At 38.9% G+C, this 25,851-nt stretch overlaps 1 protein-coding gene across 2 annotated transcripts in view; it reads left to right on the top strand.

Annotated features, from left to right (window-relative positions):
• The window catches only part of MED27 (mediator complex subunit 27), a 101,137-nt gene that overhangs the window by 29,374 nt on the left and 45,912 nt on the right, over window positions 1-25,851 (top strand). For both annotated transcript variants that reach the window (XR_003252900.1, XM_026062003.1), the window contains exon 3: window positions 9,182-9,312. Coding sequence is in view for 1 of the 2 variants with exons in the window: in XM_026062003.1 (XP_025917788.1) it covers window positions 9,182-9,312 (131 nt within the window). In the remaining variant the exon portion in view is untranslated. The remainder of the gene's footprint in view (window positions 1-9,181; window positions 9,313-25,851) is intronic.

The raw sequence follows: 25,851 nt of genomic DNA, 5'->3' as shown, positions 1-25,851 counted from the left end.
TTAAATTCTACAATGAAGACTTATTTCCAACCTTAATTAAGTCTGCCAGGATGGTAGAACTGCCTTTTCTCTTTCAGTAACTTTGCTGGTCACTCTTCTATATATTCCATCCTCTTGACTATTACAGATTTTGTAAATAGTTTAGAAATGCCAGCTTGTGATGTATGGGCCTCTTTAACATTTCTTTGATTTATGTGCAGTGCGCTGAAAAAAAGCAGAGGAAGCATATTATTCTGGGAAAAATGTTGCCAGTCTTCACTTTTTTCAGTGTTAGTTAAAAGCTACACTTTTATCAATCAAACCTGATGGATTCTGTCTTCCTTCCTAAAAACATTCATAGCTTAACTCTTTGGAGTCTAAAGAAATAATTTGACTAAGATTTTTATAAATGTCTACTTGTTTTTTGAATGTCTAAGTTGAACTTTCTTTTAAATGGATTTTTCAAAGTGGGCTTTTTTAGGCATTTCAGGTTGGTCATCTAAAAGTAGAGACATTCAGAATCACTAAAGGTGGTTTATTTGTTTTTTAAATGAAGTTTGGCCGTATGTTGCTGTTATTAATAGTTCATTGCATAAAGTGGTGTAGTAAAATACATTGTAGTCTCTAGCAACGTGAATTAAAATGATTTCCTTACCTTGTGTACAAATGACAAGGTTTGCTGATTTATGATTGTCCAATTTCTTATATAAACATTGTAATGAAATGCAGCGTGCTAATTCTGCGTAAGTTCAACATTCTGTTTCAGACAAAATTCCTGAAAGTTCCTCTTGTAAACCATAAAATTATATTCTGAGGGGTTAAAAAAAAGTTTTAATTTACAGTTTCTAGTTAATGTGTAATATTGTATTAGCTGGACAAATTCTTCAGTGAATCTTCAGAATGAGGCGCTCACTGCTGCTAGTGATGAATTGCTCCATCTCCCAAAAGCTGATGTGAGGTTGAAAACCAGGATTCAAAGATGTATCATTAATTTTGAACATAGAAACGTTGAGTGAAAAGAAAAACTCTTTGTAATTACCCTGTGACAAAAAGCAGTTTCAGTTTTTGTTGACTGTTACGTTTCAGGATTCTGCTTGCAAATCCACTGCTCCTGGTTGTGCCTTCCAGCGGGGGCTCTCGAAGGCCCGGCAGTGCTGAACATGGCATGTTGCGAAGGGGGAAACAGTGCATTTCTTTCCAGTGCTCATCCTCCAGAGCGCAGCTGATCTATAACTTCCAACCACCCAGGGTGATTCTGGGGTTTGTCTGTGCTAAAATCTGGGTTGTTGCAAGGGAAGGTGAGAATTTAAGCTGCTTTCTTTAAGTACATATAACAGTGACCTGTACTGATTGCTCTTATTTTTGTATGTGTGTCTTCTGTGGGTTAGTTTATACTGTCTTGGAAGGGGTATAAATTAATCTGATGAAGAATATTCTTGTACTGTAGTAAGAATGTTCCTATAAGGAAATAGGCCACATATATTCTGTTCCAGATCTAACTATACTGCTTAAAGCCATTATTGGTTGTCATTGCTAGCCAGCTGGAAATTAGCATTCCCATCAGCACTGCTTTGTGATGCCTGTGAGATAGAAGGAAAGACGAGCTCATGCTTAGAGAGCTAAGAATGAAGAAAACAACTGAGCAAAAAAATCGGGAGATGTGACCCTTTTTTCGTTCTGTGTAGTAGCAGAAGGAACCATTTGAGGAAGAAGCCTCTCTTCTGATTTGGCAAATTCAATCAGACTAGTTTAAACGGTGTTCTTGCAACCCCTTCTGCTGGCACAGCGGTGTGATAACCTCTGGTAGAAGCAAGCGGCGATGCCTGGTGTAGCTTTGCAGAGTGTATCTGTTTGTATTGGGATAAACTGTATGCTTGAGTTCAACTCTGAAAGTATGACTTCCTCTTCAGGAAGGCCATGAGAGGTTGAATAAAGCCATGTTTTGGTATGTTGACAGAAAAGGTTAGACTAATAACTGTTCTCTGACAATTAGTATGGATATTTGCTAGTCCAAGTGTATTGTGCATTTTAATGATTGTGAGAGCGACTAAAGCTAAGGAAAGGCAGAAGTTAGCAGAAGTTAAAATAATTGAATTTAATGAATTAGAAAAAAGTATATTAGCAGGATGAATATGAGCCAGAGTCATTAATGCTACTCTGCTGCATCCACTAACAAATTTCCCTCTCGTGTTCTCTGACCCTTCTTCCCTGCTGCCTCATTGTGTAACTGGACTGGTTGGATTTGGCATAAGCTGCACCTTGTTGTAAACATTTTATTGAAAAAGAGTATTCAATTCTTTATTCCAGTGTAAAGTAGTTTACTTGTTATGGTGGGAAAGCCCAACCACAGCGCTGCAGATCGTGGCACACTGCTGCACACTTCCAAGGGTGTATATCTGTAGCTTATTCGAGCCCTTTTTTCTACCACCCAGTTTTAAAGTTTCTTCAGATTTCTTATTTAAGAACCTGAGCATCCCCTGTTACCAAGGCAGCAGGCCATCCTTGATATCGACATAGCTGCCACCTGAGCCTCTGACACCGAAGATTTAGTCTAGGGCTTTAGAAAATATTAATTTTAGCATGAGAACAGTGTCTTCAATTTGAAGTTCCAGTAGCTTTTTGAGGCAGCACAGCAGCACTGGGGAAAGATGCTAGTTGTGTCCTTACTCAATCTTGAGTTTTAATGATGACTTCTCCCTGTTACAGGCTATTTACCCTGTGCAAGGAGAATCCCCTTGTCGAAAGGAATTTAGGGTTTTTGTCAAATAAACTTTTTGGTCTTTAGGCTTTAATGGGATCCATTAAGTGCAACACACCAGTGTGAATATATAACATAGGGTGATACTAAGACTGTTTTCACATTAGTGGATTTGATGACCTCTGTGCCTACTACTACCCTTTAAGCCGAGATTACTTGAAAATAGTACTGTTTGTTACTGCACATGTTTTTATTCTGTGATTTACATGCAGAAAGCAATGTAATAATTTTACTCTACTTTTTGTGAGTCTTTTAGGTATCTGGGTTGTAGCTGCATATCCAATTAAATGGTGGTTATTTCCATTTTGTTATACTTCAGGAGTGCATCCCCAAGCCTTTGGAACACTCACAAATGTTTATAAACAATTTAAGCATAAAACATGGTTATACCTCTGAAGAAGGAAATGAGGTAGTATACAGCCCCATATTATGATTACTCTGCCGTGTTTATTAATTTCAAATTTTAGATTTCTTTGAATCTCAGGCCCTGTTGCCTTTGTAGTGTCCCTTTGTGTTGATGTTATCCTAGAATCGTAGATATGTCACTAGTGTAACTGGTAACCCCACCCCCCCCCCAAAAAAACCCCAAACAAACACAAAACTGGTAATCAAAACACTTTAAAAACTTGGAGTGATAGTGGTTTTTGCGGAGACTTTGGACAGTGCAGCTGATTTTATTGGGAGCAAGATGCTGATGCTGTTGAGGTTTTGAGCAGCTCCCGCAAGAAAGTGCCTGGATTTGCCATCTTCTGCATGGCAAAAAGCCAAAGATCTGCAAGGAATATTGGAATAGGGGGAATATTGATGCAGTCATTCATCAGCAGAATGTCAATGTGTTTTTGGAAGAAAAATATGGGACAAACACTTTATGGCTGGAATATCGCACCAATTAAACGGCACTCAGCAAAAACCTGAGTTCAAAGATGATGGGCAGAGGGTGTCCTGAAGACAAGGCATGGAAAGAAACAGATGGAGAAACATGCCGATGCTTTGGGTACTAATGTATCTTAAAAAGAAACATTCTTATGTATCCGTGTGTCTAAATTTGTTTTTCAGTGCATGGCCCTGGGATGGGAGGAGAGAGGGGAGGGAAAAGCGAGGTTGGTGGTGCGGAAGCGTCTGCAGGTGGGTTTCCTCGGAGCGCTCCCTACCCCGGGTTTATCCATCAGAGCGGGGTGGTGGCGCCGTGCATCCGAGCGCAACACAGACGAGAGCAGCGGCATGCAAGAGGCTTCAACCGAAACGCGAGCTCGTTAGTGCCGCAGCTTGGTTAGGTCAGGGAGCTCAGGAAAAGAGGGAATAACTTTCGTATAGGGATTTAAAAGAACGAAATGGGGGTAGCCTTTGTTACCGTCATGGATGCGTATTTGTTGCTTAGGTAATCTACTAAACTGGGAAGTGTTTCGGGGGATAAATGTTTAAAATAATAGAACAAAATGTCCTAATTGTAAACTAGAGCAAAGGCACAGTGTCTAGCTTTCCTGTTAATTGAAAAGCCTGCAGCCCGGTTACCCAAGAGGAAAACCAATGAGTAAATAAATTGGAGACTCTGCTCTTTTGGTTTATTGATACTGTTTTGGCCAAGTCAAGAATTCAGCTACCCTAAAATGATCAAACATTGTTTAGAAAAAAGAACTTCCAAACTCGCCTCATTATCTGAGACAAGCTTAAAAAAAATATCAATTAAAGTAGTGTAATTTTTCTCTTGCCTACGTTAGTCTGCAGAGATGAAACTGGGGGAGTGTCCTCCTTGCTTGCTCATTGCTCTTTTCAAAAGAAATACCACGGTTTTATCATAAATAGATGAATCCCTTGTTAGCTGAAAGGGAGAAATAATTTAATGATGAGGGGCACAATACTCTGCATCTTAAAAGGAGGCAAATGTGCATTCATTTGCCAGTATCATAGTGAACCTGGAAAATTCCATGGTGGAGAAGTATCTGTCAGCCACTTCTGTGAAACTGCATTTTGCTAAGAAGTGGGAATAAACAACTTTTTATATTACCTGTCTCTGAGAAAACCCTTTTCTGTTTATGTGGTCTATAATATTTAGATGAAAGTGTTCTTGGAAAAAATATTGCTGCAGAATAATGTGGTCAAAAACAAAAAAAGTCTTCTGATTTCGCTTTTTAAAGCAAACTAATTGGTGCTTTAAAAGCTTTAAAATTAATATGTAAATGTAATTTTCAACTGGGAGTTGACATGATAATTGTAAATGCTCCAAGTGATTCCCCTTCCCCCCTCCCTCTTCCCCTGCAACTTTAAATGACGTTGTAAGTAAGTGGAGTGTAATGACTTGTTTGGTCAGCAGTCAACACATGTAAAATCTCCAGTGCATGAATTATGCAAGCAAAAGACCTTTAGACCTAGCAGGATTCTAACGAAGAAGCTTTGATTTGAAAAGGTTTAAGTTAGCATTTATTTAGTACATGTATGTAGCTTCATAACACGCGTTGTAGAGTAATTGTGCTGGCTAAAATATAGTCTGTCAAGCTGATGTCAGTACACTTTACTGAAGGAAGGGGCCTTAATGCTGCTGATTAGCAGATGGACTGTAGCAGAAATTCTCTGTCTGTTCCAAAGTGTAATGGTCATCCCTAGAAGATAGTGCAATTTGGGGGTGTGTTGGGGGGATGGATTGCTTTGTTTTGGAAAGAGGAGAGTCATCAGGATAGAATAAATACAAGATATTATGTGATAACTTTAAATCTTAAGGCTTACGGAACTAAATCCAGACTGTATTTATCTAATACTCCTTCGCTATTTAAATTGTTCTTGTGAAAGCCAAAGATATATTTTATGTGAATGAAAAATTTGCCCTCCTACAACTGAAAAAAAAGGGAGTTCAAGTGGTCTCTCTATTACAATGAAGTTCACTTTATGAGGAAGCTTGAGAACCGTTATTATATGAATGTAGTTTTCATATACTCAGGTATGGCATGAAAATATAGATTTTGGCACCTGGAAAACATTAGCGATAATCTCTTCTTGAAAATATAGACTGTATCACCATTAGCAAATGTAGAAAAATCCTGAATCTCAAAAATAATGAAATTTAAAAGTAATCTGAGTTCTGTTTTTATTTACCTTCAGGTAAAGCTTTTGTATATATTCAGATGTTATTTTCAGTAATTTTCCTACACCATGAGAACTAGAGTCTTTTTTGATTTTAAAATGTGAAATTCACACATCTGCTTGATGTGTGGATCTCCTCTCCAGTCTTAAGAAAAATATCAGCTATCATGAGACTCATCATAAAACTGTACAAGTTGGCACTGGTGTATATCCTAGCTGCTAAGTGTTATAAATTGATTTTCTTGTTGTTTTTTATTTCTTCATTTTCTGAAAAAGGTTTTATGTTTCATCTGCATGTATTGGGGAAAAAGGATCAATCTCGTTGAAGGTTTACAGAGGAGCATTTCATTAGGAAGTAAAGAGCTTAGCTTCTCATAAAGCAGGCAGAATTCCCCACAGCTGAAAGACATGGATGTCTTGCTGTAATAAAGCCTCTGAATGATGGGGGATTCCTCAGTGGCTGATAAAGAAATGATTTACGATGCTACCTAGCATGCCAATATTCAAGTTCAGTAAGCATTTAGCATATTTTATGGATAAAGCTATTGCTGTTGATCATTTTGGAAGCCGGTAAGGTGTTGTGAGCATCCCGCAGGAAGCCCCATCCCGCAGGTGCCCAGCGTTTGGCTGCGTTGGGTCCATTAGACGTGTAAGAACAGCTCGACTGGGTCAAACCAACGGCTCATCTAGCCCAACATCTGATGGCCAGCAGTGGCTATGAAGAGATGGCTATGGAAGACTAGAAAAACAGGATGGGCACGCACGATATTCTCCCCAGCCTTCTTCCAGCCATCGGCAGCCTCCGGCGCAGGGACTTCTTGAGCCAGAAGTGGTTTCTGGGTGTTTAGTAACCCGCTAAGGATTTGTCTCCCATGAGCTCGTCTTCGCTTCCCTCGTACCCGCGTGAGCTTTTCAGTACCCAGGCAGTACGCTGCACGAGGGATCCCTGAGGTGAAGAGGAAAGGGTTGGAAATGGTGTCCTTTTGTTGGTAAGCAAAAATTTTAAGAGGTGATAGTTTGGTATGTTTTTAGCCCAGATCTGCTGTCATGGCTGACGCTGGCAGACAAGTGTGTTTATTTTGCAAGTGGAAAAATGAACTATATGCACTGTTTATTATCCATCAGTTCCTTTGAATCTCATGGCTGTATTTTTGATACTGCTAGTGCTGCTCTGGAAGAATTTTTGGGCCTGTTTCAGCTCCTCAGAAAACACAAGGAAAAATTTCCCAATCTTTCAGCTAACATCCCTGCTTCCAAAAAAAAAAAAAAAAAGGCGTTTTATGGAATATGGTATGTGATACTTTAATAATGTATAAATCAAGTTGGACAGAAGCTGCCTGTCAGTTTTATTAACTTTGACCTTTTATCCCATTATAAGATGGTTTGGTTAAATATTTAATGGGCCCTTATAGATTTTGACAGCTGGATCTGCATTCCTGGAAGCATAGTAGATTATGTATAAATACTTATAATTAATAAAAATAGTTTAATCACTGGGAATCAGCCTTCAAGGACAAAATTTTTTTTTATAATATATTTATTTTTAATTCCTATTTTTCTTGGACCTGACCACTAAATGCCAGACTGGCCAGGAGGTTATGAAATGTTTTTAAAAGGTTACATTTGGAAGAAGTCTATGATTAGCACCTGTGATTACCTCTGTCTTTGAGCAAGTGGCGAAATGATGTTATTTGTTTGAAATACATGTCATAACTGTGTCACCAGCCCAAAACGGCTGAATGGGTGCTGCCCTGAATAAGATGCGAAAAAGAAAAGGGAAAGGCATGTTCCTAGAGCCTCCCGGGGCTCCTGCTGAAGCAGGCCTTCCCTTTAATTCCCTAAAGCTCGCTGCGTATTGCACTCGCTGCGGATTCTGGCAGTGCAGATTGAAAGCTAAGCCCTGGCGCTTTGAAACATTGCCTTTCAAACGCGCGCCGTCCACTGCTCCCATTGATTTTTTTTTTCATTTCAGAAACCGGTAGGAGACAAGTCTGAGCGAAATCCCTTGGTGTAAGAGGAGCCGTTGGGGCGGCGCGGGGACCCTCGCCTCCCCGGCTGCGCGCGGCTCCGCTCGCTGAGAGCGCTGTGCCTCTGCCCGCCGTGCCGCTCTCCGGGGCACGCGGTGAAGCAGCCCAGGAAATCGGGAGCCCTCTAAGCCTTGCAGGTGCTGCGAGCGTTGACGTTTGAGTCAGACTGGCTCACTGGATAGCTTCACTCATTTTTATAGCCATTTTGGAGTAGATCGTTCTACCTAGCTTTCTTGCCTGCATTTTCAGTCTGTCCTCGGTGGAATAGCTACGTGAAAGACAACTTTATTTTCTGAACGTTTGTAAGCCGTAGTTTCCTAACGGGAACCTTTTCTCTGTAGGGGTCATGGGATTAGTTTTGTTAACTTGTAAAACTGTTAACCTTTTCCAGAACAAATCTTTAGAGGTTTTAACAAAAACATTGATGTGGCAGTAGAGTAATGAAAAGAACTGCATTTGTCTATCACTGAACCTTGAGCTTTTTTTCTTCTTCTCCCCCCTCTTCAAAAGGGGGGACTAAGAAAGTGGGTTGAAGCCGTTTAGGGGTGAACTTGTAATTTGTTGCACTTGAGGCTGGTTTCAGGGCAGACACAGCACTGTGGCAGTTCTTAAACCTACAGGCAGTGAGAACTCACTCAAAATCTCACAGCTTCATGCCTGTCCTTCATGAATTTATCTTTCATTGGCAAGTAAAATAAAAGGGTAGAGGAGGAAGCTACTGAACGTGAATCTTTCAGTCGCAACACTTTTGAGCGAGGTGCTAGCAGCTATTTTAAAGACCTAGGGTTTTCTTTATAAAGCGCCAGAAACTTCTTTGTGAATGTTTGCATTTTTATGTTCGAGGAGAAAGATGAGAATTATTTCTACGAAGTCTGCTTACGGAGTGAAGGGATTACACATTTCTTCCTCTCGTCTTCTTCCAGCCGTGCTCCTCTCTGGATGTGGTGTTGGCTATGAGCCCCTCTAGGGAGGGAAGCCTCTTGTAAGACCAGCGTGGTAACTTGTCGATAACAAAAGAAAGTAAAGCTTGATCCTCAGAGAGGAGAAACAGTTTTAACATGTAAAAGCAAGTCCCAGTTTCAGAAGAATTAGTGACTTGAGGAAGTCTTTTGATTCATCTTCTTATTCGCCCTGTGGCATAATTTCTATTTAACTTCTGTTTCACAGCAGACTCTTCTATATGTATTGGTTGGTGTCATCTCCCATCCAAGCAATATATGAAATACCATGCATTAACTGACTGGCTGTCATTTTAATCAAGTGTGTGTGTACAGATGGTAGAGGTGTGGCATGAGTACTACAGTGGGGAGTATTTTAATGTGTATATTTTTTTATTATCTAGTTGCAGTACCATGCGGGGCTAGCATCTGGCCTTTTGAATCAGCAGTCTTTGAAACGTTCGGCCAACCAGATGGGAGTATCTGCAAAACGCAGACCAAAAGCTCAGCCTACAACTCTTGTCTTACCTCCTCAGTAAGTAATGGAATATTTTGAAGAGTTTGTGTCGTAGGTGGGATTTTTCTTGAACTTTTTATTTTAATTGTTTTAATTAAAAAAAAAAATCGGTAATAACTTCTTGCTTACATTTTTACTTTAGAAAGATGAACATTCAGGTTGTTTGGGCTTGTGGAGTAGTCTGTGGAAACAATATTTTATTTCTCCCCTTTATGAAGGGACTCTTGACAACAGAAAAGTTGCAAGGATCCTTCTTTGTAGGTGACTCTGTAAACTTTCACAACTCGCAATTGTCATTGAGGCAAGATGTTTCCTTCATTAGTATGACTTGAAGCTTCAAGTAGGACTTTTCTGAAGGTCCTAAAAGGCTGAAGCCAAAGTCTTTGTGAGTACTTTCTTGACAAATGTCTGTTCTGAGTCCATCTGTTCACCATATGTTAATTTTGCATCAGATCTAAACCTCTTTTACAGGTGACGAGCAATTATAAGGACACTTACAAACTGTTTAAGGACACAGGCTATCAACACTTTAGGCAGTCTGTGTACTGATGCCAAAAACAGATGCCCACAACTAAGCTTATAAATTAATAAAATGCCTAAAATATTTAGTTACATATAAGAAAAAGGTTATTATGTAGAAAATGAAGCGCTAAGTAACTATTCATTGTATTGAACATCCTTGCAGTTTGTGGACACTGCCTGCTTTTTTCACGGAACGAGAGTCATTGATGTATAAACACTGCTACCAAAAACTTCATAGTTGTACTAATAAAAGTCCCTGTTGTCACCAGAGTCCACAGGCCTAAGCTGATGAAGGAACCAAAGGAAGTCTGGACTCTTTTCCAAAATGAGATCAGATCACAATCAACAGAGCTTTCCCCTTGTATGTTAACTTTAAAAAGCTGCTAATTCAAGAATTCATAAAATGCTCCCTCATTTACCAATATGTTACTAGTAGAAGAATAATTAAAAGGGCAGCTTTAGCAGAACCACAGGTTTGGAAACCCGATATTGTTCTGTGAAGCTGCAGTGGTAAGTTGTGACAAATGTTGGCTAATTAATGTAATTGTTTTTCTTTATTGGAGTGTCAAGTTTATTTGGAGCTTAAAATGGAGTTTTCTATTTGAAGTTCATAACTAGAGTGCCATAGTGCCAGTTGTCAGAGTTTTTATTTAGAGGTCTTAAAATATTTTTTTTTATCATGGCATCTCCAGTTGTTAGAAATACATATAATGAGAGAGAAGGAACTAGCCTCCATTTTTTTGCATAGAGATGTCTGTACCTATATACTCTATGTCAAATTTAAAACTCTAAAGAGGTGCATCTCTATAAATCATAATATGGAGATGTGTAATATACACATTTAAAAGTTTTGTGTGTCTTTTTATCTGCAGATTTTCCCATTTCATTCAATGGCGCATTTACCTAGAAGAATGAAGCTTTAGCATGCTAACTAAACTAGCTAGTCTTTGTATTAATGTTCAGTATCTTATTGCTAATGTCAGCATTATTCACAGGGAAACTGTGCTCATACTGAGCTGGGACTTTATCTGTCCCTGGTTTCTGCCTCTCTGTCTTCCCTTTGACCTTTCCATTTTTGTCATTACTCATTATCTTGGTGTGTCTTTAAAAGAGAATAATAGTTATATCAAGTCAAATCAAATACCTGTTGAGCTCGGTATCATGTCTCCAGTGCAGGACAGTAGCAGATTATGAGAAGATTTATGAAAACAGACTAATGGAAAGTATTTTTAAAAAAAAAGTATGCCAAATGGATTTTTTAATATCTCAGCTGTGCTGTAGTTTCATGCAAATAATGAAGAATCATTCTGTGATTTTTATTTATTTTATTTTTATTCCTTATGCAAAAGGAAAAAACATCCAGGTACAGAAGTACATATCTCCTTGAAAGGGCATTTTAGGTAGTAAGCAGAATCTTCCTAATTCAATATTAATTTTCCCATGGCAATTCAGGGTGTGTGGGGGGGTTAGTTTTATTGATTAATTTGTGGGGAAGGGATAAATATTTCATCTTTTTTTTTTGTTTTGATTTATGTTATCAAAAGTATTAAGTTTCATGGTGAGTCTTTGGGTTGAGTGTCAGTGTGTTATGAATCAAGTATCTATTAAATCTTGTATTATCTGGAGCTTTTCTTAAACTTAAGTAGATGAAACTGGCTATGAACCAAAATGGTGTTTTAGGATAGCAAATAGGGGCAAGTAGCACCACTGCAGTAATCCTTTTCAGCCAGCAAAGGAATGCAGGAAACGCACGTCTGCTCAGGATCTGACATAGATGATGATTTGGGCAAAGATTCTTCTAAAAACTATTTTTTGCAGATTCTGCATATGGATACTTTGGTGTTTAAACATGTCTTAAGTCAGTTACAGGTAGGATAAGAGAGTATGTTACTGGATAATTTAATTTTTGTTTCCCTGTTTCTTAAAGAAACAGCATAGGTAACACTTGCTATGGGTAATCATTCACCTTCCATTCTTTCTCAGTCCGTCCTGGAGGCTCAGGCTGATTTTTCTGGTAGGCCACTCATTTGAAATGATGCACCTTGGAAGTGAGAAGCTCTAGTTTGTTACCAGTAGATGTTTGAAACATTGGCAGCAATTTTGAATAACAAGTATTTTTTTAAAAAATGAAAGGTCTCTGTCCTGTGCAACCACTATCAGTATAATCTTCCTTTTCTCGCTGTTCTTGTCTGAAGGCTTCTCAGAGTTGCTGAATTGAGACAGGCTATAAAGCGTCAGGTGGCATCTCTCGCCAGATTTTGCTGTATCTCAGTTTTGAAGAGGCCTTTGGTGTTCATGTTTGCTTTTCAGTGTTGGTTTTCACTGGCTCTGAAGGTGGAGAAAGGCATACTAGATTGATATGTGTCTCATTTCTAGCCAAATGTATCTGTATGAGAAAATGACTAACTGCTGGCTTCTTTCTCTCCTTTCTTTCTCCGTCCCCCCTTCTGTCTTCTCTCTCCCTGTACCCGCTAATAGATGCATTCCCTCGCATGCCTCTCATCTGGCTTCTGCTTCCTTCCTTCTGTTAAAGGCGCTCGGCGCGGTGTTTGCTGAAGTGCTGAAAGCTGTCAGCTCCTTCCCAGTGCCTGGGAAAGCGTATACAGGCAACACTTCTGAAAACCAGAATGGCTTCTTTTGGTCCTTAAAAAACAGCCAAGGAACAATGGCTCTTACATTTTCTTTTTTCTTCTCTTGAAACATAGTAATAGACACAGTTAATCTTGTATTATTTTGTTTGGCACCATGTCTTGAAAGCAACTACCCATTTGTGCCATTGGCTCCGTGAAGCCCCAGGGACCATGCGCCGTGGCCAACGGAGCAGGGATGGCACAAGCGGCGAGCCGGAGGGAGGCAGCCCGTGCCGGCGCGGCGCCCCGCTGACAGCGTAACGGGCTCTGTATGTCACTGCAGAGCTGAGAAATGGCAGCCGTGGAGCACCGAGAGATGATGAGGAAGAGAGAAGAGAAACCGCAGGAGGCTGACTTGAGCTCTTATGGTTGTACTCATTGGCACACACAGGGAGAGTCTCTTAGGATTAATGGGGAATTTTAGGGGTCTCAGTTGAAAAGCCTGCGACCTTGATAGCTCTGTTGCATGGGGCTTTCTCAGTGCTCCCAGATTATTTGTTTATCTTCCCTTGACTGGGAAGAAGTGACAAGAGCAAGACCTTCCTCATAGTTGCTGAGACTCTTGCCCTGTGGTTCCTTTTAGGGTCGTTTGCTGTGACTTTTGTAGTTTGGGGGATATAAAAGCATTAAACAATAGAAGTCTGGTTCATGTTTGACTTCAGGCTCAATGTGTAGGGAACGTTGAGTAAAAATGAGTAGTTTTTTTGTTTCAGGGCACTTCAATTTGTCCTGTAAATCTCTTGTGCTCTGATGTATTCCCTAACCTGACAATGAAAATATTGTGATAGCTTGAGTAGAAATCTCTGAATTTGAACTCTGTTGCTGAGAGTAGACCAAAATAACTCTTCCTTTAAAAATAAAGACAGTGCTGTCCATAATACAGTTATAGGCAAATGAGCAGCAAAAAGCTGAGGATAGAGTGCTGGGCGTAGACTTGGAGGGCTAGGTTTTATTTCTGCCCCTTGTGCTGGGTGACACTGAGGAGATCTCTTTGGCTTTCTAGCTCAGTTTCTTCACCTGTAAAGCAGAAGTGATACTTCCATTTGTAAAGCGCTTGCATTTACTGATGAAAATTGCTAAATAACGGCTAGTTATCACTGATTTTAATCAATCCTTTGGTTAGCAGTTACAGAAGATGATAACAAGCTGGTTTGTTAGGTGGGACCTTCTAGGATTTCTTTTCTTTCAAGTTTTTCCTCTATAATCTCGAAGGAAACTTGGGCCTTTAAATGGGCCTCTCATGCTCCTGTTTGGAGAGCCCTTGGCAGAAATAGAGGTTTGTCCACTGTGTAGTACCTGGAATAGGGCTTCATGGCAAATTCCAGCCTGGAAGAGAGTGTGTTTGGGAAATCTGGACAGTCCTACATCATTAATAGTCTATTGTCACAAGTGTCCCTGTGCTACACACTTGGACACATACCAAAGGAGATCATCTTCCTATCTGTCCCCCTCTGGTTAGGGGACTAAGGTAGATTTTGAAATTCCAGCAAAGCCTTTCTTGCTTTTCCTAAGGAAGTGAGAAATTATCTTATTAGGATTGTTAGCAAGAAAATCCCCAATCAAAACTCTTCATTCTGAGAAATGTTGCATAGGATTTTATAACGCAAAGAACAGTTGATATTTTGTCAATATAATCAGGCTGAAGTTTCTTAATCAGAAAAAGAAAAGCATTCTTAGCTTAGCTGCAATGAAATGTTAACTGTAGAACGTAGAAAGCTATTTATTTTAAACATAAACCATATAACCTATACCCTAAAATTATTTAGTGGGCATGAGACCATTTTGGTTCACTTACTAGGTGCCACCTACCACAGTTCTAGTCCCACCTGTCATTTGACAGAATGCTGAGTTTGGCACTGCCTTCTTCCATCTATCTGGCTGTTTAAGTGCCTGGATTAATAGCCAATTTTTTGTCAAAATAGCTTCCAGAGTTTATTATACAAAACTTCCATTTCCCCTCCTACATCCTTCTTCCAGAGAAGATGGATGTATTCAAAAGAAGTTCATGAATGCCTCCAACCTTTGGAGCTGCTCTAGTGAGAAGCAGCTCTTTAGTGAGCAGCCTCCTTTAAAAGCTTAATTTACTGGCTCAGTAGACATCTGTTCATGTGGATTTGGAAATAAATTTATAGATATCCCAAACTCTGCATTTACCATAGCTTGGTTCAATACATGAATGGTCAAAATGTTGCTTTTTTTGTAGTATTAACACCCTGTCAGTTCTAATGACTCTTTCATATAAGTAGCATTACAAGGTTCTATTGTATTTGCTGAAGAGCTTTTTTCAAGATGCACCAGTTTCAGTCTTGAGGAAAGAATTTTATATTAAATAGTCAGTGATATAGTATTCTAAAATAAGTTACTATTTTTAACTGCTAACTGAAAGGTATGTGTATATATAAACCATACACCCAGTGATCAGATGTGCCAGAATAAATTATCTGGAACTTAACTGGTGTAAATTATCATTTTTACACTATGAAAAAAATCCTGATGAACCCTTTGCCAAGAGTTTTTGAAGGAAAGGTTTTTTTCAGCATTTTGTTTTATAAACTGCATCTGATTACTTCCTAGGTTCAGGATTTTCCTAATGAAAGAAAGAGGCAGATTATTCTGCAGATAATGGCAAAGCATGCTTAAGCCACTTTTACACCATATATTTAAATAATATTTATCTAGTCTGACCTCATTGTATTATAGAGGTCTGAAATCCCAGCCAGGGATTCATACTTTGAGTCCAAGAATTTGAGGTTCCAGTTAAGTATGACACCTGGTGCGTCGGCTATGGAGAATGTGGTTATTTAATATACACATTTGCACAATCTTACCAGTATTATGAGCCTGTTACAGGCCCTGTAACACTTGGGCCTGTTCTTAAAAGTATTCAGGAGTAACAGAGCAAAGTGCCTGGCTGTTTTCCTTGCTTTTTGAGAAAAGTCATGGAAAGTTCTTTGTGCAGTCCTAAAATTCTGCTTTCCCCCTACTGGCAAGGCAGTATTAAGTATCAATATTCATTAAATACCACAGAGATGATAATATAATAAAGGAATAATCCTCAGGCCCACACCTATACTTCTCTCCAGAAGGGCTGAAGTTGAGAATATAATTAAAGATTAAAACTCTGTTTGCATTCTGGAACATGGAGATATCTTTTTGTACATGATGGGGAATTGTATTAATAAGGAAGAGATCAGTTTCCAATAACTTTCAATACTAGAAGCTCATTTAATATCCCTGTTCATGTTTAAGTTTCTCCTGGTATTCCTTTAGCTTGACTTTTGCAAGAGTGCAGCAGGAACTGTAAAAGAACATATTGCTCAAATATATGACCCTTTTGCTCCATAAATTAATCCTTTTGCTTTAAAGAAAAAAGATTAAAAATTGGTTCCTTACAGTGTAAGACAATAATATTTACATGAATAGCTTTATTAATCTCACAGCCATGCACTGTGTAGATACAACATTTATTTTAGTATTTGGTATCTTGAGCACAGTTTGGATCACACTGTTGTACTGTTTTCTTTTTATTTTTGGTAAATTAACAAACATCCGTTCCTCAGATGTTTTGTGAAGCTATTTTAGTGTAAATTGCAGCGTATTGGCATACAGTGAGATTAATTTTAACCTTAACTGGTATATTGATTTTTAGTGTGTTCAGAGTTTGTTTGTACATCTTTAAAGATCTTTTGATACCCAAGTCACTAATATTTCACTTGATCAGACTAAATAGAATGTTTTAAATAGACTTTCTATATTGTACTTTACCATGTTAAATAACTCTTACTTTCAACTAAAGAATTCTAGCCTACTGGGTCTTTTCTTTTTTTTTCTTTCTTTTTTTTTCTGCCTATGTAGATATTTTTATTATACAGAGTAAGTGTTTGTTAAATACTTTGTTGTCTTGCTTTGTAATAAGCTCTGTAATTTTGGACAGAAGGCCCAAAATGTCTCCCCCCCCCAGCTAGGTAGGATACAAGTTCTTAGTAATCTCTGGTGAAAAGCGTTGTGTTAAAATAACTTAAAAAAATAATAATTAAATAGCTGATTTTGTGGGCATTTGCCCATGAGCTGGAGAAAGATCTGTTTCTAATTACCGAAATCATGCTGTGTGTGTCAGTTTAGTATTTCTGCTGTTTCTTAAATATTGTGGTGCTAGAGGGGTATAGTATAACTAATGCTAATAATATACTAGTACATGGTATGTATTCTTTCAGAGTGTTTTCAAGGGAATACAAATACTGAATAGTATTTTGCTCCTTTAAAGAAAAACCACAGAACAATATGAACCTATTCAAACTGCCGCCTACAACGCTGTTTCAGAGAATAGCAAGGTCCCCGAGTGAATTATTCAGACTGTGTAGAATATAATAAAGAATAATGAGCAAACTGGAAACCACTATTTTGACAGCTTCGTTGCAAGAAGATAAGTGCTGAAAAATTCAAATCTTAATGAATTTCAGCAGCTATTGAAAGTATGATAGTTTCAAGTTATTTTAAGATACAGCCCATGTTTTGTTTTGGTTTGGATTTTTCTTCAGGTTTCCCTTCTGCCTGCCAAACAAAGATGACAAGAATTGTTTCTAGACAAATTGTTTTAGGCAAATGGGGCTGGACCCTGTTAAAGAAATAGTGCACCTGTGTTTCAGTTTTAGTGAGTCACACGGGTACTTTAGTTTCCTGAAATACAGTATTAAACTTACATTTTAGGGCACATTTTAATTGTGTAATCCAAATTTCTTTGTTTTCTTCTCAACCATCTTTCCCCTCCACTGAGACTTAAGAAATCTGGTTGTCTCAATTTTTACAAAATACTCCACCATGACAGTATGAGAAACTGTAATATAAGTTACCCTTAAGCTAAATGAGAATATTTAATAAGACAGTTCTGAGCTGATCTGGTTCTTTTCAGGTTCAGTAGCTGGGACTTTCAGATTCCATAGCCTGGGAGCGTGTGCCGTGGTTGAACCCATATTATGCTATAAATTGTGAGGGTGAAATCACATCCTGTTGATGTGAGGTCAGAACACGTCATTAAGCTTTTTCAAGCTGAGTTTTATCAAGAAAACAGCTGTGCACGTGGGCATCACTTTGTTCTTTCTGGGTCTAAAAAGTTACACAAGATAGTTAACTGCTCCTTGTCGTATAGATGAAAGGCGATTCCACACTTTTGAAGAGAAAATTTTTTGGTGTGTTTGTTTTTATGGCCCATGTCTGCGGAGGTTACTGTGCGATGCCAACGAGAGCGGCAGCGGGCCCGTTTCACGGGACTCGGCAGTCCGCGGTTCACAGGCACCGCGTGGCTTCGAGCCTGCCATCGCTTTGTCGTCTCTCTTGTGCGTTTTGTTGAAATACCAAAGATGTGCACTCCGCATATTCAATGTAATGGTGATCTGGTTCTTTCAGTTAAGGGGTATTAGCTGTTTAGCACTCAATAATTCAAAAGGAAGAAAAATCCGTATACTGTTTTGATTCTTGAGAAGTTTTATTAGGTAACTCCAGTGAGACCAAGTCCAATAACTTAATGGGAATATAACATTAGATAGTCATCTTAGCATTTTACCAAAGATACTTTACCAAGGTATGCTCAAAAAAAAAAAAGGGGGGGGTGGGTAATCCAGCTGAACTTTTCATTTCAGAGTTGGTAAGAGGTAAGTTTTAAGATACAGTGCTGTTAGTTTATCTGTCTGCTTTGTTTTCACTGCTCTTCACTAGGGTTGTTGGTCCCATTGAGCTTTGAAGCCACGCACGGGGTTTGCAACTTAATTAGAGGCCAAAGATGCAGCAGGCGGAAGCGTTTGGGTCCCAGGCAGAGCTCTGTGACTTGGAGTTGGGGTAGGATCTGAGCTGGACCTTTATACTGGTAAGACAGAGCAGGTCCTTAATTTAGTCTAGTATGTTTTAGCAGATTTAGTCCCAGTACGTGTTACATAAAGAGTGGTGGGAAAAGGAAGCACTTCTGTGCTTTGAGCACGTAGCCCTGCTGCCGGAGCCTGTAGGTGGGTCATAAAGTGACTTTCACGAAAGCTGACCGAGCTGCCAGAGATCTGGTGAACATCTGGGCTGACTCCGCTTGCTGCTGCTCTTGGGTCTGACTTACACTGAGTGTGGAAAAGTTTGTATCAGCTGCTCTTCCTGTGCCTGTTAACGCTCAATAACTCTACTGAGCCAGCAGCTTTGCTGTTCTGTGCAGCAGCAGGAATATGATTCTTTTAAAAATTTTAATCTTGATCTAATCTCCTAATGTGTTGATATATCTGACAGCAGGGGTCTCTGTAATAATCTCCTTTACTTTGTTACAACAGAACAATGCTTTTTTCCTTTTTTTTTTTTTTTTGGCTGTAGTTATTTGCTGAATTTCGTTTCATTCCATAAAGTATTATACAGCTGCATATTTTCATACGAAGTAAGTGCAAAAAACCAGCAGGCATTGATCAGCGCAGATTATCCACAGAAAAGGTTTTGACTAAAACCAAATGCTCCATATGATATTCACTAATGAGATGATAATGTCCGTCTGTACAAATACAACAAATACAAGAGATGAGTGTCTTGGATATTGCCTTAGCTCCAGTAAATTACTGCAATGCCTATCAGTGATGTTGTAGAACTGCACGGCATATTTTAACACTAAGGAAAAAAATATTATTTAAATCACTTTTCAGGAAATATTCTAAACAAACACTGTGGAATTAAGATTTTACTATTCCTTTATAGCGTATAGAAGCTCACATAGTGTTATGAGCTATTATAGCCTGACGGCCTTAGCTCAAATGTCCTCGTAGTGAATACCTCCATGAACGCATCTTTCATGTTGAAGACATTAGCCAGAAGAGGCCTTTGGTTTTTGTTATTAAGTAGGTGATAGTCATTTGAGCAGATTACTGATCGCTGTTGATGTTTTGGTGTCATATTCCACAAACTAATCCCACAAATAGGATTGCACTGAGTGTGATGTGCAGCCCTGTGTGACTGAGCACAGTGATCTGAAATAATTCCCATCTACTTTGCTGAAGATTAGCTGGAACACTTCATAGCTGGGAGACGAAAAAGCCGTATCTCTTTGGAAACTTTGGGCCACATACCCTCCTCCATCTGCATGTGCATTTTCCAGAATATGCCCAGATCCAGAGCAGTGTGTAGCCCTTAGTGAACATTAGTGTTACTGGGAATTGCGGCTCTGTTGTAAAAGAGCAAATTTCTGGGTCTTTGATGTATGTTTGCCTTAAAGGTAATGTTTGTGCGAGAGCCGTGCTATTAAAAGGCGACAATTAATTAAAAGTTGTTCCACAGTCCCTACTGTTAAAAAATGCCCTTACAGCATTTAGAGCAGAACACTAATATTGCACTGTAGGAAATCCCTGTACTTCCAGTAAAAAGTAAGTTAAGGATGAAGATTTTAATGTGTAATTAAAGACTGCAAATACTAGTTTAACTGCTTGTTTCTAAGTCCAAAAAATGGAATACGCACTACTAGTGGTTGGACTAATTGGACATTGAAGAACAAGCTATGTAAGAGAGGAAATTTGTACAAACTTAATGATATTAAGGCTCTTGCTAAAGCTGTGATTTTATCTTATGCTTGCTTTAACCTTTTTTTCCTTTTTTCTTTTTTTTTAGTTTGAGTATTTGCAGGGGAGTTTTAGAGGCTGTTAAACTGGAGCAGACGATCACTCTAAAAAGAATGAATTAAAACTGCTGCTTGGCAAATTACAAAAAATATATTATAGCAAGTTTTTCCGTGTGCATTGGGTGTATATTGCATCATTAAGGATGACAAGCAAAAAGTGGAATCTAATTAAGGCAGAGGGAGAAGGTTTCCATTTTTGGTGGCTTTGCAAGAACAGCATTACTGCCTAATCATCCTGTGTAATATGATGCAATATAAACACGTTGCGTAACATTTATTAATGAATTCATTTTTGTACCTCTGCATCCTTCCAAGTAACATTTTGGTATTTAAGAGAAAAACTTGCACAGCTATACAGTGAGGGGAATAAACGTACTTTCAGATGTCAAATATGTACTGCTAAGGAGAAGGAAACTCAAGATGTATCACAGTAAAAACACTGTGTTATCTAAGACTTGCCTGAACATACAGGCAATTAGAAAGTCGTTTGTAGTTTGGACAGTAACTCAGTAGAAAAGGAAAGTTCTCCGAAGTAACGATCTGCGGAAGGGGATTTCCTTGGGGGCTGGAGTGGCTGTTGCCCCGCTGAGGACCGCGGCAGGAGTTTGCCCTGCAGCCCCGCGCGGGGAGCCTGGCCGTGCTGCCGCGCCACCTCCGAGCAGCCGCGTTCCGCTCTCGTCACCCGGCCAGGCGGCTCTGCTCGAGAAAGACCATTAAATGCCCCTTCTAACTAGAACGGGTACAGAGCAGAACTGCTTTGCTGTGCTTTCTTTACTTGACATTAAAAATAACTCTTATTACTTTTTTATTTCGCTTGAGGGCTTTCTCTGGGTATTCATGTGTTTGCAAGGAACCCTGAGAATGGTTAAATGGAAAAAGCTTGGGCGGCGGATCCTAGCTGATGACTTCATAGAGTTTTCCTTTAAACATAATCTTCATTTGTAACAGTTTTTGAAATATTTTGATACAATTATTCTGCTTGTCTCATTTTCCCAACTCCCAAGGGAACAAATAAATAAAATGCAACCATTAGATCTGTGTGAAACAGAATTTCCAGAATGCCGTTTTTAACATTGGGCAACTGAAGTTTCATTGTGAAGTGTCTTGGTTTTCATTCCCTTACAGAGATGCTGCTCTTTGGTTATTTTCGCTCCTTATGGTTTAATTCTGCAAAGCACTTCCTCTTTGCCATACAGATTTTACGTGACGGAGTCATACCAGCCTCTTTGTGATTTGTCTACGGCACTTGGAAAACAAGAGCGTAACACGTATCGCTAATTAAATGTAGGTAGGTCTGCCTCAGTGTTTTAGTTTGTTTATTGTTTGCCTCAGTATTTTAGACTCCTGCTTTTCCGTAACGCAGCGAGTGACGAACACGCTGTGGGCAGAGAAGACCGTGTTAACATCGGCTTAATTTTGACTCTTTTCTGTGGCTGCGCGCCGCCTCTGAGGGATTCTGTGTATTGTCTCTAAGGCATGGCCAGGGGACTCCGGTATTAAGCCCTCTAACCTGAGTGACTGATATGTGTCCGCACAGACATTTTTGCAGATATTTTTGCATTAAAGTGATGTTTTTCTTGTGTTGTAAGCATACTGTTAAGGATTGTTCTTACAGGTTCTATTTTAGGAAGGAAAGTAGTACTTTGGCACAGAGATAAGGTAGTGAATCACTTGTTTAATCTTTGCTAAATTTACCTGGACACCTTGAATTAGGTGAAATAAAGATTACATTGTATGTCTAGTTTGTGTGATCAGTGTGCTCCGTTATTGCCTATAAGATTTTGTTTCAATCTGTCACACAGTATAGTTGTGCAATAGTGGTCAGCCTTTTCGTTCTGTAGTGCTTATGTTTAAAAGCACTTGAAGATGCACATATTACAGAATTAAGCTACGAGAGTAAACTCTTATTTTGCTGAGTTATTCTGTGCCTCAGTTTCCCCACATGCACTCTGGGAATTGTGTCATTTGGGAATTGTGCAGGAGCGCTGAGAGCGACTTGAGTAATGTTTGTACAAAGCCACGAGAGAAAGCACTGAAGCTTTCATGCAGGTGAAGAGTCTGGATTTTTGTCTTTTATTGACAGTTGTTCAAGAATGCTTAATTTTTTTTACAAAAATTCAGAGTCCAGGAGTGACATATTGTAAAGAAATGAATGACCATATCATTCCTACTTGCAAGACCTGATAGGAAGCTCTAACTATCCACTGTCAGCATTCATTTTGATAAATGAATGGTGATGTATTATTCTGTATCCTTTGTGTTCTTGCCTTTAGGTGTTCATTTCAGTGATGGAAGACAAAGTGCAGACACATGAAATAATTACACGGCAAGCTTGGCTGGAGCCTGTCAGTCTGTGTCAAGCTCCTGAGACTTCTTGAATCACTAAATTGTTGAGCTCTTTTGCTGATTGTTACATTCAATGTTTAGTGTTAAAATCAAATGCGTTCTAGAAGCAGCAAAAAATACCTTACTCTTTTGATGTATTTTAAGTCAAAATCTAATAGCTCTGTCCAAAATAGCACTATAAAACTGAGCTCCCCTCAAGCCAAAGACAGGCTTATCTACTTTGGGTTTTTTTACATGCAGACCCTTCTATTTCATTTTGGCTTTCCCATTTTGACAGTTGTTCAGCAAAGGTGATGCTTTTGCTTATGACAGATTTGTATGTGCCTCGTAGACAGGTCTCATGAAAGAGGCTTGTGTGTATTTGTTCTTCAGGTACCACATCTGTTAACCCTCTGCCTGCTGCAGCTTTCTGAATTTTCTAGTCAAGTAGGTGTTAATGGAAGTCTGCTGTGGCAGTGGGTACTTCCCGTTCTCAACTCTGAATCATATTTGATTTCTGATTAGAGAATGAGTTGGATGGGACCTCTGGAGTTCACCTAGTCCATCCTCCCATTTGAAGCAGGGCTGTTGGCAAGACTAGATCAGGTCAACTATTGGTTCACCTAGCTGAATCTTGAAAATCTCCAGGGATGGAAATTCCACAGTGTCTCTGGGCACTGGTAGAACCTGCATTGGTAGAACGTGTCCGACCAAGTGGCTTTGTCATTTCTGCAGATGAGATTTCAGAAATGAAGACAGTGCTAGGGTTCACTTTCAGTGTTCATGCTAAAATTTTTTATTTTATTTTTTTTGTACAGTGGAAATAAATAAACCATAGATTCTATGAAGCAATTGCAGAGATTTCTTGTTTTCTCCTGAGGTTACCCTGGATGATGATTTAAGAGAACTTCCCCACTTTGCCTTTTTGTACTTTTACTAAAGTATCAAGGGAGATCTTTCTTGGGAAAACCAGGGGAAATTGCAACAAGCCTGATTTTGAGAACACAAGAGCAAAGATCTTTCAAAGGTGGTGTTGAGCTGTGAGTAGAACTCCAGTTGAAATGTAAGTACTCTTTTTCTTGGGGCAACATCCCTAATCAGGCCAAGCGTGCGAGAAGACAGCCTAGATAGATTTCAGAGAACATTGTGTTGGCCGAAGTGTTAGTTGGCATTTCACAAGTGGGTCTTGCCAGGCCCTCTCACAGGAGGAATGCGAATCAGTGCTTCTTTGTGTGCCTCTCAAAACCATTTTTAAGATATCTTGTATACATCTAATACAGAGGTAACTTTCCACAGTCATTGTTTTTGAGTCCCATTTACTTTTTATCACGTCTCCTGGATTAATCTTATTGTTAACTGATATCAAAATTATATCTGAAAAGTAAACAGTTGAAGGGTTAATCTGCATGGTATCGTTTCATTGTCAGAAAGCCACATTGCTAAAGTTTACGCTTGCAGTTGTCATCAAAGCAGTTGAGCTGCTTCTGGAGTTCCAATTAGTGTTTTTCTTGTCTAAACAGGTCTGCTGAAAACTCGCATCTTGAAAATGATCCTGTTTGGGGAGGGCGTGGGGAGGGGGTTATGGAGCAAGAAAGTAGATATTTTTTGAGAAGCTGCCTCCTCTTAATTAGTAATGATTGAAAAAATAGGCAGTGAGAGGTAGATGAGTTAAAGGTGTCCTGCAGTATTTGGTGTGCCAAAGGGAATGTTTATGATTAGTATTTATATGATTTGTATTTAAAATTTATACATGATCCTTTCTACTTCCAAAGTTACTCTTCATTTAGACAAGATTCTTCCTCAACAATGTGATTGTACAGCATAATAAATGGTAAGCAAATATAGGGCTGTCTAATCTTAAGTATTTCTAAGCAAGTGAAGAGAGTTTGTTGACATGCCAGAGCAATGGTGGCTCTTGCAGGCCGCTTCTAAACCAAGCCTGTTGGCAGAAAATGCCAAGTAGAACTATTTTAACATGTGATTATGCTTTAAAATGAAAATTTATTTTCAATGCAAAGATAGCAGCTTATACAACCACTGACAGAAAATCAATTATAACTTTTGCTAGTACAGCTAAAATATATTATCTGCTGCTACTAATTCTTTTGTTCCATAATTGCTGTCTTCTCTTTGTTTTTTTTATTAACTTGTCAGTGGGGATACAAATTCTGGCAGTGAAGCTTATGTGTTGCAACATGCATCCTTCTCCCCTAGTCTCTGCTTTTGCTGCTGGTTGCTGGTACCACGGTTGGATTATCTGTTTATATGCTTTTATGTATTTAAGCCACTTAATCATGTCTAAGGTGTCGTCCTCCTCCAACAAGCTCTTTTGTTCAAATGAACCATTACTTGCTTGTACTATTAGTATTAGTTGCTTCATTAAAAGTGTGTGTATATACTGCATCTTTAAGATCTGCATTTTGCAGATCTTTCAGGTATCTTCAGCTGAAGTTCTCCTCGATATCTTACAACTCTAGTATAAATAAGCTACATAAAGAACCCTGTCGTAGGATGTTCCTTAATTTTCAGGTCATTTCAAATGTTTCCTCATCTGTTAACTTGTTCTTGTTGGCTGTTTCAGAGAATTAATTCACAATTATTGTGAATTAATATTCACAATATTAACAATGGCTAGTATTTTTTGTCTCCTTTTTAAAAATCCTTACGAAGCGCTATTAAAATGTGCCTGATTTATTAGATCAGTGCAGTTGTATTTAGTGTTTGTCTTTTGTGTGTCAGAATTTACAGAAGACTTGTTGATTGCAATTAGGCAAGAAATTGAGAGTAATTAAATGATTAAAGAAAACTCAAATAGAGAGAAACCTACAACAATGTAGCGAGGAGTGAGCACAAAGCGGATCTGACGGATGCGCGAATTCGCTGGTGTGCAGAAGGGTGACTGCAGGGCGATCTCTGAGACGATAGCTCCCATTTGGTAATGTCTTGTCCCTTTCTGCAGGGCATCGTCTTCAACGGGCTGACTCTTGCTAGCTGCATGTTAGCTAATTAATGGTATAATTTGCTGTCATAGTGCCAGGCAGACATGTATTCTGATAGCAGGATAAATTTGGGATAGCAGTTTCCTAATGATTGAAATGGCTGTAATAACTCTGGCCCTTGTGATTGGCTTCAGCGGTCCTCTGGTCATTTTTAGAAAGATATTTGCCGTAAGGTTGCTCTTAATGGAAGTTCTGCTTGCTAATACACCTAGTTATTAGCTGTATGTGTTAATATATGTGAGTTATTTTCCTATTTTCTTCTTGTATAGAGTACATTTTTATTTAAAATAGCGTACTACATTAACAAGTTGGTGTGTATTGTACATGTATTTGATATTAAACTGTTTTATAGCTTTTGCTCTGTGGTGAAGTAGAGTTTTGGGTGTGTGGATGTTTTTTTGTTTGTTTTTAAACTGGGCATGTATTGTGGTTAGGCTATCTTAAGACCTTTTCC

This window comes from Apteryx rowi, unplaced genomic scaffold (assembly GCF_003343035.1).
Source record: "Apteryx rowi isolate R43461 unplaced genomic scaffold, aptRow1 scaffold_19, whole genome shotgun sequence".
NCBI lineage: Eukaryota > Metazoa > Chordata > Aves > Apterygiformes > Apterygidae > Apteryx > Apteryx rowi.
The sequence above is the reverse complement of the archived record's forward strand: the minus strand, read 5'-3'. Positions and strand labels throughout refer to the sequence as shown.